The following is a 12,290-nucleotide window of genomic DNA, read 5'->3' as shown; positions in this document are numbered from 1 at the left end:
AAACCCTGTTCCGAACTGGGGACATTGTTTTATTGCCCTCGGTCCTGGTTTCCCACTATAAATTCTGTATCCTTGTCATTCGAATGGGTCCTCTGTGGTGTTTCTCATTTCTTGGATCCCTGTTATTAAAATTTTTTGTTTATTTAGTTCATCTGTGAGCTCCTTGAGTTTTCCGGTCTGAAGTAGTGAGTTTATGTTGTGTGTTGCTATATAATTTATTTGAGCATGTTTAATCTTCTTTTTGTGTTTTAGTGTGCATTTTGATGGTTGCAAACGCTCCGATTCGTTGCTGTCTTCTAGTTGACTACCCACCGAATCCGATGTAGCCTTTTCCTGCCTTTTTGAGCAGGACGGTGGATTTTTTTTCCTAAAAGACCTTTCCATTTTTGACTTTCGAAGGTTGTCAACCTTAGTTGGAGCAAGCTCCGATTTACAACTGCGGTTGTTAACCGCAGAGGGTGTGTTTGGTCCGCGAGAGCTATTTTATTTCACTCAAGTCCGCCGGTAAACCGGTGAGGACTTCCCTATCCGCCACCTGGGACGCGCCACGTAGGAGTATCACCCCTCCTCCTACTATGACAGCATAGTAGGTTCGTGGTTCAGATCCTGGGTACACCCTTGTCCGTGTGTACAAGGCCTTACGTAGTTCTGAAGTGCAGGGTGTAATGGGGCCGTTCCACTGTGAGAGACGCTGGAGCTGCAGGCTGCGCAGCGTGACGCAGTGCCCCTGTGCGTCGCGCGCCGCTCAGCGCCCGGCCCTGTTGTGTTGTGGTTTATATGAAGCGCTCGCGCCTCGGGTTCTGCTCAGTCTCAGCGCTGCCGTCGTGCGCGACGCACAGTAGTCGCTCGCCCGTTGCCACCTGCCAGTATGGCTCGCAGCGCCGCGCGCATTTGCGGCGCCCCATACCACTACAGCACTGCCGTGACGTCACTCAACAGCAGCCAGTGCCTTCCGTGACACGATTAGGAGACAAGCTGCGCGTCGTTAACTAACGGTCTCTCTCTCTCTCTCTCTTTCTCTCTCTCTCTCTCTCTCTCTCTACTGCTCCGGCTAAAGGACCGGCTCCGACACTGTTTACTTCTACCTGTGAGTGAACAGCTTCCGCGATATCGCCGTCCCCAGATACGACGAGACCCTGACGGATTATAAAAGCGGTGACGCGGGTCGCGTCGCGGTCAGTCAACAAGCAAGCGACACCTGCTGTGGTAGTTCCGCGGCCGGCAATTGGCGCAGACACTCGCTCTTATCGGTACTGAGGAAAACAAGCAGCAGAGGACGATTCCGCTGTAGGGCATAGTGGTTGCAGTGTTTACGTCTGGTGCGGCGCAGACGAGTAGCTAGTGTGTCAGCCTGTGCGTCGAGTCGTGCGAGAGCTTCAGTGGCGTATTAATAGAACAGTTCCGAGCGGGAGCCGAAGATGCTGATCCGCGAGCTGGAGGCTGGCGCGCACAACTTCACGGTGCTGGTGGCGGAGGTGGCGTCGGCCGCCGGCGGCCTGGAGCTGGCCCTGCCCGGCGACGACGAAGTGGACGGGGCGCCGGGGGAACCGCCGTACGGGCAGCCCGACGCCCCCGCCGACGACTACGAACGCATCATGGCGGACGTGTGGGTGGGCGCCGTGCTGACGCTGCTCATCTTCAGCTGCATCTGCTGCGTCTGCTCCTGCCTGCTCTACCACAAGTTCCGCCAGTGGAAGACCAGAGGTACGTGTGCCGCGCGCCGCCCCTGTTTTCCAGGTTACTAATTTGTCTGAAGGCTTAGATAACATCCCCGCCTAAACACTCCGATACTGTGACACTTTCGTAGTTGAAATATGTTCGATTGTATGACGTCAAAGTCGCCAGACTGGACGATAGCGTCCCTGATCAGAGCTGATGCGTCTTGCAGTGTTCGTCAACAGTTCTCAAAAATGCTTGTAAGCACTCGATCCATAACAGTAACATAAATAAAAACTTTGAGGTTCGCCGATGACATTGTAATTCTGTCAGAGACAGCAAAGGACCTGGAAGAGCAGCTGAACGGAAAGGATAGTGTCTTGACAGGAGGATATAAGATGAACATCAACAAAAGCAAAACGAAGATAATGGAATGTAGTCGTATTAAATCGGGTGATGCTGAGGGAATTAGATTAGGAAATGAGACGCTTAAAGTAGTAAATGAGTTTTGCTATTTGGGAAGCAAAATAACTGATGATGGTCGAAGTAGAGAGGATATAAAATGTAGACTGAAAATAGCAAGGAAAGGGTTTCTTAAGAACAGAAAATTGTTAACACCGAGTATAGATTTAAGTGTCAGGAAGTCGTTTCTGAAAGTATTTGTATGGAGTGTAGCCATGTATGGAAGTGAAATGCGGACGATAAATAGTTTGGGCAAGAAGAGAATAGAAGCTTTCGAAATGTGGTGCTTCAGAAGAATGCTGAAGATAAGGTGGGTAGATCACATAACTACTGAGGAGGTATTGAATAGAATTAGGGAGAAGAGAAATTTGTGGCACAACTTGACTAGAAGAAGGGATCGGTTGGTAGGACATGTTCTGAGGCATCAAGGGATCACCAATTTAGTATTGGAGAGCAGCGTGGAGGGTAAAAATCGTAGACGGAGACCAAGAGATGAAATACACTAAGCAGATTCAGAAGGAGGTAGGTTGCAGTAGGTACTGGGTGAAGTAGAAGCTTGCACAGGATAGAGAAGCATGGAGAGCTGCATCAAACCAGTCTCTGGACTGAAGACCACAACAACAACAAACATATTACAAGTTTGTTCGAATTTGCCGTAGCACTCTATAAAAAAAATGATGCAGCAATACTGATTTTCAGTTTCCCGGATGCGTTTAGTCATCCACATTAAAGGCATCATCAATGGATGCTTTGGAATAGTATACAGGGTGTTCTAGGACGTGTAGAGGGGAGTGAGTACATGATATTGTGAACAGGAACCCATCTCCGGAAACGTGCCGTCTCCGTTCTACGACGGTCTACTTCAGATGTGTAATGCGTCCACGTCTGCTGAGAGAAAGAGAAATTCGCATCACAGTTGCTTGTCCTGGTACCAGTAGGGTAGACAGTATGACGTTACTGGAAGCTTTGCCACTGAATGACCGCCAGGAAATGTGGTTGCAGCATGATGGCGCACCACCTATCTTCTCACGGAGGATGCTAAGTTCACCGGACTTGGATACGATGTGACGTCATTATGACGTATACACGCTACATCGAAAATGATAGAAACCGTATATTGACTATTCGACCTTTGTGAACTTTCGAGAGATTGTGACAGGGTAGCGCTGTGCTCTGCGCCATTCGTCTAAATGTGTTTTGCGTTCCTTGCGTTTAAATCGTGTATTATACTGTGTTTGTGTCCTGTGCGTTGTTTTTCGTTTGCTCGTCTCTAATTATGTGTTCAGCATTCGAGAGACTAATGAGAGGAAATCTTACCACCATGGAATGCTTTGACACTATCATACCACCATGGAATGCTTTGACACTGCATTCAATCATTTCATACGTCAATCAGTACTAGACACTAACCTTTGGTTAAGATTACATTGAGAAATCCACTTCCCCTCGTATTTCATCTCCGGTTGACGATTTTTCTTCAACAATGCCTCATATTTTTCTTTTTAAGTTCGAAATTAAGTCATTCTACACATCAGTCATTACTGGACACTAAGGTACCTGTCTCTGCGGTCCGAGTGTAAAATTACTTGGAATTATGGTTGATAAAAGACTATCTTGGGATGGACATATAAATTACTTAGCTAACAAACTTGCATGAGTTCTCTTTCAGCTGTATAAATTAAGAAAAAAAGTCGGCAAGAGTATGCTGCTACAATCTAATATGTACTGACAAGACCAATTGTATGAAACCATACTAAAATGTTGATAATAAATAAATATTATTTTCGGCGTTAGCATTCAATACAACAATCACACAATCTAATCTGATCGGGACATAAGAAGACTTCACTTTTTTACGTGGTGTTTTCAAGGCCACGGTCACGAATATTTCTATTAGTATCCAGCTCTTTTATTTTGGCGAAATACGTATACGCTGCCACACTGAGCTGTTTTCAGAATCGCACGTATCAGAACAAACCACTAGCTAACGACAGTTTAGAATCTCGAACGTTCGTAAAAGTCGATAGGTGTGCTAATCGACTAAAGGGTATATACGTCATAATGACGTCACATCATATCCAGGTTGGGTGAACTTAGCATCCTCCTCTTCTCACGTGCAGTTCATACACATCTCAAAAGACAATATGGTGAATGATGACAAGCCGTAGTGGATCAACCGGATGGACGCCGGATTTAACTCCTATGGGCTACTTCTTGTGGGGTCGTATGCAAAGTTTAATTTACGAGACTCCTGTAGAGACATTGGAAGATCTGCTGGCACGAGTTCTTTTGCAGTAGAAACTGAAGAGGGAGCAGGTGGAATGGAGAGTACGTACCAAAATATGCTTCGTAAGTGAGAATGTCTGTAACAAGGTTGGTGGTCGCCACGTCGAGCGGCTGTTGTAATGCATAAGTACTGTTCAGTAAGTACAGTATGCTGGGTTCTTTTCGTTTTGGGGGTAATATAAACACGTAATGTTTAAGTGTTTGTACAACAAATTTGTTGAAGTGAAAAATGGACGTTTCGTTATGATTCCTTTCGAATCGTTATTCCTCAAGTAGAAGTTGATGAAACGGTACGTTTCCGAACACGGTTCCTATTCAAAATATTATGTACCCATTCCCCTCTACAAGTCCTAGAAATTAGTAAACGGGAATTTCTGAACATCCTGCATAGTTAAAAAACACTTGAAGTTTTGGATGTCCGGAAGGGCTGTGTGCCTGCTCTCGTGGAATCAGAGTTAGAGAGACGCATTTCCACTGTACTTAACAGATTTTCGATACATGTTCGCTTTGCATTTCCTTACTTTTCGGACCCTCTTTGGTGTGTAATTACTATATCATGTAAACATTTCAATAACAAAATCAATTAAGGTTGTCAACACGATAAGTGTTTCGATATTGATGGACGAGCTGTTTGTTTACTTTGTGCTTATTTTCTTCTGCGTGTATGGAAATAAAAATCTGGTTAATTAATGGCCATAGAACAAAAGGTAGATGACAAGGGTGGGGAAACACTTCAACACACACCAAAAAGACTCACACACCAAGTAAACAAAGTTATCTCCTTAAAACCATCAAATATCTCACGTTAATCATCCAAATTGATTGCTGCATCAACAGCGAAGTGTTCACCTACTGCAGTACACACTGAATAAAATGTTTTATCGACGGCGTCTTTGTTCTGAATAGAGGGAGATTTTTTGCTGTAGTTCAGTAAGTAACGTAGTTAGCTTGTCCATGTCCATAATTACTGTCCTCGCCGCCCACACAAATATAACTTTTCCTGGCCCCTAGTCTAGAGTGACATATTCAAAGCATTTTAATAACAACAATAAAAAATATAACATGTTTTAATCTAATAATTTGTTTACACATGTGCTAAGTGCATCACTTCAGCGTAATAAAATTGCAGTTCAGGCGGATACATCATTTGGAAAGCACTCATCCGAAATTTAAGAAGTACGTACGTCACACAAGTTGATTTAAGAACTACAACAGGAATGAGCCATCGCGTCTTTGACCATTCCATGACTTGCAAGATATAAAATAGAGCCGTAAACTTACCGTATAGCAATTCTGAATACAAGTCTGGAGACAGAATGTAGGGGGACGGGGTTAATCAGTCTGTTATTTCTTTACTAGCGGACAATCTTTTCTTGTTCTGGTTTGGCAGTTCTAGCTACGGACTCATGATAGATGTTGTATATTTTGTTGTTGGTGATATGTGCGGTTAACACCACCACCTGGTCGGAATGTTTTCTTCAGATGACCGATACATGCCCGTCCACGTGGGCCAGCCCCCTGACAAGCACCTAAGAAGTAACTTATGTTAAAGATAACTTGTGATTTTCTAAAATGTCTTGCCTTTTCCACATCTTTTATTTTCACGCTATTTTATCCTCGAAAAAATATCTGAAACAGGTGATGTATGTAAAAATATAAATGCTGCTAGAATGGTAAACTGATCTTATTAATCTGTGTGTGGAATTTGGTTTGGAAAACTAGGAAACTTTTCTTTCAACCTGTTACCCCTTGACAGTAAGCATAGAGGTCATCAGAACTGGCGCAGGTCAGTCTCGATCAAGGTGAAGCTTTCAGCGTGCCGAAGAAGCTTGTGCAGGTGACGACTAGCGGAGCGTGGCATGGCGATATGCAGTAATCGGAGAGAGCCAGGAACACGCTTAACATGGTTCGTTGAGCTGGCGTCCTTATCGAATTGGATTAACTGAAGAAGTAGATAAGAGACGCTATAGCGCGACAGTATTCTGAAAGGAGACGTTCAAAAGCAAGCCGATAAACTACAGCTTCCTCCTATACGCACCTAGCGCCGCAACTACCGCAACTATTACGGTGAATTCCAGACTTTCTACTTTGTAGGAAGGTGTGTCGATAATGTTTCCATCTGCGAGGTGCAGTATCCACAGTGGAAACAAGAAGCAAGATCAGGGGAAACTAACAGTTATTGTATCGTACAAGGTAGTAAAATCCTTTTATTTCGTGAATGGTTCGAGAGATAAAAACGACGTTTTCGGCAGATGATGGTACACATACGGGCGCTTAGTTTTATTACATGAGTAATAAAAATAGTCGTACTTGTTATATCAACAGAAATACTAAGGCAAGAAGGTTTTTAATGGACTAGTAATCCTTATTAAACGACATCCGAAATCTATTGCAAATAAGTGTACAGCGATATAACGCCTGTTAATGTTGCCGCCGGACCGTTTCCTATAAGTATCTGAAAATGTAAATTGCACCCAGAGGAATCACCACTCAGTGAAATTTGCGCCCAGAAAAGGTCGACGGAGGGTCCACCACAACTCTGCGACTGATGAAGAAGACTGGAGACGACTGAACAATTTTTTTAACTTTTTTTATAACTTGAAGCGAATATAATTTTTTTCATTTTCTGTCGGACGCAATAATAACTTTTTTCTTTGCTACCACATCTTCAGAAAACACAATGGAAAACATTAAGACCGAGCATACACGGATTTTAAAAATCGCCAACAAGTCGTAGTCTAGTAGACTCATGTCCGGGCTGTAGGGAGGATGCGGTACACTTCCCACCCGTATTCGCGCAGTTTTTGGGCTACAACGTTGCCGATATGCGGGAGAGCATTGTCATGGAGAACCCAACCTCGAGCAACTGACGTCGAGTTTTGTGCATTTTTCTGCGCAGATTATGCATGGAGTTACTATAATACACTGCTGTGATACTTGTTCCTCGTGGGCTATCTGTCATGGTTATTCGTGTCACGGCTTTAGGCGGAAGTCAATGGGAAAAAGACCTTGAACCTGATCTCGCTTAGAGTGGAAGAGTGACATTCCAGAGTTGACCTTGCAGACGGTTGCGTGATGACGTCTGATTAAGTTTGCTGTTTGTAACTGCAGTTCGTGCGCTAACTAACCACGTGTTTGTCCGTCTGTTGTATACCAAAGGTGTGTTGCGCGGGCACACGTGGGTCTGATCTTACAATCCTGCTACCTGCTGGCTGCGCCGGAGAAGGTTATGTCGTGAGTCACCCCCAGTGGTTGACATCAGCGCTGACCCGTTCGCTCAGTGAAGGTGCTTGCAGTTCTCGGAGAATCGTTACACTGCCTCATGTCGTGGAAAGTTACATCACATTTTTCACAATGCTGGCGTCTGTATTTCACAAACGCAGCAGTTTGATGAGTTCAGTTTTTTTAATGAATCTCAGCATAACCATTAAATAAAATTTGGTTTCTAGCAATCTGCAAATGGTTCTCGAATGAGCTCACTGAATGGTTTAGCGAGCTCAAACGGGAAAAATACTGGCCGAGTTTGATGTTCGTTTTCCGAAATTTTATCAACGTAAGTTATACCGTTTATCTTACCAACCAACGATAGAAGGTATCACATTAGGTGATAACTGCAGAAATCGATTACCAGTTCCTGCTTTACACTCAGCTATAGATGTCTTTGCTGATGTCCAATTTTTCAGGATCGGGTGCCGTGTTCCGCAGGAGCCACCAAAACTACGCAGTGTTTTCAAGATGCAGTTTTCAACCATATCGGAAACTTGATTTTGCAGGCACTGTTTAAATTACCAAAAACCCTCCTGGCCTTTTTTATTTTCCTGTTTATTTCACTGGCCATCCATTTCGTTGTCTTCAACTGCCCTTAACAAAGAAAATCGTGAAGATATCCTATGGCGTAAATGTGAGTTTAAATAGTTGTTCTATTAATATCTTTAATTGACTGATTGTTGAGGTGTATCTTCACTAGGGACAAATAATACAGTGTCACACATAAAACGAATATCTTTCAGATATTTCACTTAACAAGTTTTCCGGTCCTCTAGAAATGATGAGAATAGCCTTGGGGCCGTACGGTGTCACTTGTCTAACTCCTCTTCCAAGTCTGAATTTCTCACTGTCCTCCTGAAGTTTGATGGAATTTAACTGTATAGCATTGACACATATTCTTCAGTACACTAGCAAAGATACAATTAAGGCTTTGATTCTAAGGAGCTGTCAACAGAGATTTTTCGAAACAGACGTTTGTTGTTTCGAATCCCTTACAATGTGGTAATTTGTATTCATTGTTTCGTTTTATAATTTCATTCAGGTATGTAACTGGTCCATTGGCTTGCATCCAGACTCAAACTTATGTTGTTACTTTTCTGTTACATGTTTTCTTTTTCCTTTACTTTTTGGTATTTTTCACAACATATGTTGTACCTTATAGAGAGGAGGCTAATAGGTGTGTAGTATTTTATATCTTGTATTTGTAATTTCTTCTGAATGACAACAGGATTCTTGCTGTTTTGACGAACTGTCTTTTTCTTCTGTAAACGATTTTTTAAAAGTTTCTTTAATATTACTTTGCCTGCAGCATTACCCATTTCTATGGCAACACAGTTATCTCCAGAAATATTTCCGTTCTTCTTTCATCGAATAGCCTTTTGCACATTGTCTGGCATTACTTCTGGAATGACTATTTTCGTTACTGTTACATGTTTATGATTCATCTCTGAAACTGTGATTATGTTCAGAGAAGTCTCTTAATGCTTGTGCAGTTTTCTCTGTTGTGAAACGTAGCAACTATGGTTTGTATTCCGTGCATGATCATTCGCTTAATACTGTAGTTTTTAAAACCGAATTCACTCTATAGGTTTATTTTTTGGGTGTATCATTGCTACCTTGAAGTTCAGTTCTGCGTGACAAATTTTGTGAAGTTTCACCTACATACTTTCTTGACTGCGCCGCAGAAACCTCTACCTATAGAACATCGTCAGTGCAGTACTTGTGGTCATTTTACTTCTGCAGCTTTAGGATGGAATGTTAGAATCCCTCTTCTCTTGGCATCGTGTCAACTTTAACACGCTGCAAGCATGGCCCATCGTCTTTCCTGTCCGCAGTGAAATGTTTATCAGCCATTACACGTCAATAAATTGAATGAAATTAACATCAAGCCGTCGAGTCAATACTTGAAAATATTTTCCGCCGCAGAGACAATGTATGCCCCGCTACACAAAAAACTTGGAACTGGAACATATTACTGTAGTTATGACGCGAACAAGATATTCCCGCCGCTGTTCGGATAACAACTCGCTTGTTAGAGTAATATTATTCGGCAAATTACTATTCGACCGCGAATATTTAACGATGTCAGCAATAGGATTAAGACAGCAACAGATGCAATGTATGTTGATTGCACGGCTGTCTGTGTCACACTAGACTTGCAACTAAATAAAGGAGGACTACCGTTTCTTGTATAATGTAAGTCTGTGAATATTGCTCAGTTAGCGGGGTTATAGGTCAATAATACATTGGTTCTAGTGACTTAGACAATGCAACCTGAAAAATCAGTCTGTGTGGACTATGTTTTTGAAACTGCTGTACCCTTACCTGACGAGTCGCACTATTCGCATTTTTAGTTTCATTTTATTAAATGACACCTTATGCTTTTCTTTTGTCGATAAATAACTGCACCGCGATATTCTTTTTGTGTTTCTGTGTAGTGATTATAGACCGGTGTGCAAAAAACTTAAGGACGAAAGTAACTTTGGCATGGTGCGTCACTGTCAAGCAACATAGCTCGATAAAACTTGGACCAGGAACTGCTGTAGTGTACTACAGACGGTAACTGAAATAAATACACAATGAGACCAATAAAATGACACTTGAGGTAAGCATATCCATACAACATTATGCCTTCCCACAGCAGGATCACCAAAAACGATTGTGTTCAACAATGCTGGACGAGAGATGGGAACACGTAATGCAGCCAGGAACGTAGTCAAACGTAATCGTTCGAGTGGTCCAAGTGCTGTGGTGTGGGGAGGTATAATGTCGCGTGGGAGTATGGCCTCTAAATCGTTCAACGCGCTACACACACAGGTCAACATTATTGTTATACTGTACTCCTTTGAATAAAACTCTTTGAATAACAGAGACATTTCTGTTCCTGTCATTGCCTATTTCTTTCAATTACCTTCTGTACCATACTGTAACAGTTCTTTCTCCAAGTTTCATCGAGCTACGTTTCTTACCAGTGACATATCACGCTGAGTTACTTTCGTTCTAAGTTCTACACAGAAGTGTGGGTAGCCGGGATTCGATACTCTGTTCATCCCGCAGGGCGTAGACCCAAAGTAACACGTTTCTCGGGAACTTAGAACGTATCAGTGAAACAAAAAATATGTAACAGATATTTGCAAAATAACTGATTTGTTAGCGTTCCTTCCCAGATCCTAAAAAATATTCATCTTTTCCATTTTCGCCCTGATTAAAAAGTATTGGATATAGAATCCGCCTTTTATGCAAAACACTTTTTTTTCTTTTTAGCCAAACATGTTTCGGCATCTCTGTGCCATCATCAGTGGGTTTTGTTCATTGAAAAAGTGGATTTCTATTGTATGGTTTTGCAGGTCCACCTGTGTGGTGTCCTGCGCTGATAGCTCGTCATATTTTGTTGTGGCTTCTTTCGCGTTCTATGGGCACTCACACATATATTACATGTACTTTGTGTAATTACCGTTATACAAACGCCTTTTTACTTCGAAAAACGCGATACATAACCGAAATTACACAAAGTAAATTAAGTATGTGTGTGCAGTGCCCATAGAACGCGAAAGAAACAGGATCAGTTACAATAAAACGTGACAAGCTATCAGTGCAGGACGCCATACAGATAGTCGTACAAAACCATATAATGTAAAATACGGTTTTTCGATAAACGAAACCCACTGGAACAGAGGTAGCGAAAGATGTTTGGCTAACAAGAATAAACAGTCTTTTGCATAAAAGGCGGAACCTATGTCCAATAGTTTTAACTGCAAACACGGAAAAAATAAATGAGCTGCATATCCAAAAGCTGATTAAAAAGCATCAAAATTATACTTTTTTGTTTTCATATAAAAAGTCGTACTAAAAACGCTTGAAAGTATACACACTAAAGTGCATACAATAATTCCCAAGTTGTTGAAGCCAACCACACACAAAAAAAGTTTGAAAACAGCATTAATCCATTGAAACAATGCAAGAGTAGTGTCACATAGCACGCACATTAAGAAATACAGTTAACAATAAGTACATCAGTTGTTTGTGCAAAGAAATTCATCAACGAAGTCGAAGGAGTTGTCCACCAATAAATCCTTTAAGCTCCTTTTAAACTGAAATTGATTAGTAACTACATTTTTTATAATTCCTGGGAAGCTAGTGAAAATGTGTAGCCCTGAAAAATGGACACCTTTCACGCCGAAAGTAAGTGATTAAGTCTTGTTCCGGGTACTGATTGCATGAACTGAGCTCTCCGTTTGAAAGAGAGGAGATGTTTTTACTTAAATGATAAATTTTAGTAAGAAAGCATTAGCACTTTTCTCAATTCTTTGAATAGACTTCTGGAAAATGAACTTGAATTGACTTCTCAGATAACTCGTATTGCACTGCTTTGGACCGGATTACTTTAGTCGGGTTTGATGAATTATCCCAAATCTGATACGCCTGCCGCATGACATTATCGAGTGAAAACAAAAGTATGCCAACTTTTATTATTTTTACTTGACCTGTGCCGGCCGAAGTGGCCGTGCGGTTAAAGGCGCTGCAGTCTGGAATCACAAGACCGCTACGGTCGCAGGTTCGAATCCTGCCTCGGGCATGGATGTTTGTGATGTCCTTAGGTTAGCTAGGTTTAACTAGTT

At 42.2% G+C, this 12,290-nt stretch overlaps 1 protein-coding gene across 1 annotated transcript in view; it reads left to right on the top strand.

Moving 5' to 3' along the window:
• The first annotated feature begins 827 nt into the window (after positions 1 to 827).
• The window catches only part of LOC126263254 (protein commissureless 2 homolog), a 229,486-nt gene continuing 218,023 nt past the window's right edge, over positions 828 to 12,290 (top strand). Inside the window, exon 1 of the mRNA XM_049960339.1 lies at positions 828 to 1,704. Coding sequence (XP_049816296.1) covers positions 1,419 to 1,704 — 286 coding nt within the window. The 5' untranslated portion in view covers positions 828 to 1,418. The remainder of the gene's footprint in view (positions 1,705 to 12,290) is intronic.

Source organism: Schistocerca nitens, chromosome 6 (genome assembly GCF_023898315.1).
Source record: "Schistocerca nitens isolate TAMUIC-IGC-003100 chromosome 6, iqSchNite1.1, whole genome shotgun sequence".
In the NCBI taxonomy this organism is placed as follows: domain Eukaryota; kingdom Metazoa; phylum Arthropoda; class Insecta; order Orthoptera; family Acrididae; genus Schistocerca; species Schistocerca nitens.
The sequence above is the reverse complement of the archived record's forward strand: the minus strand, read 5'-3'. Positions and strand labels throughout refer to the sequence as shown.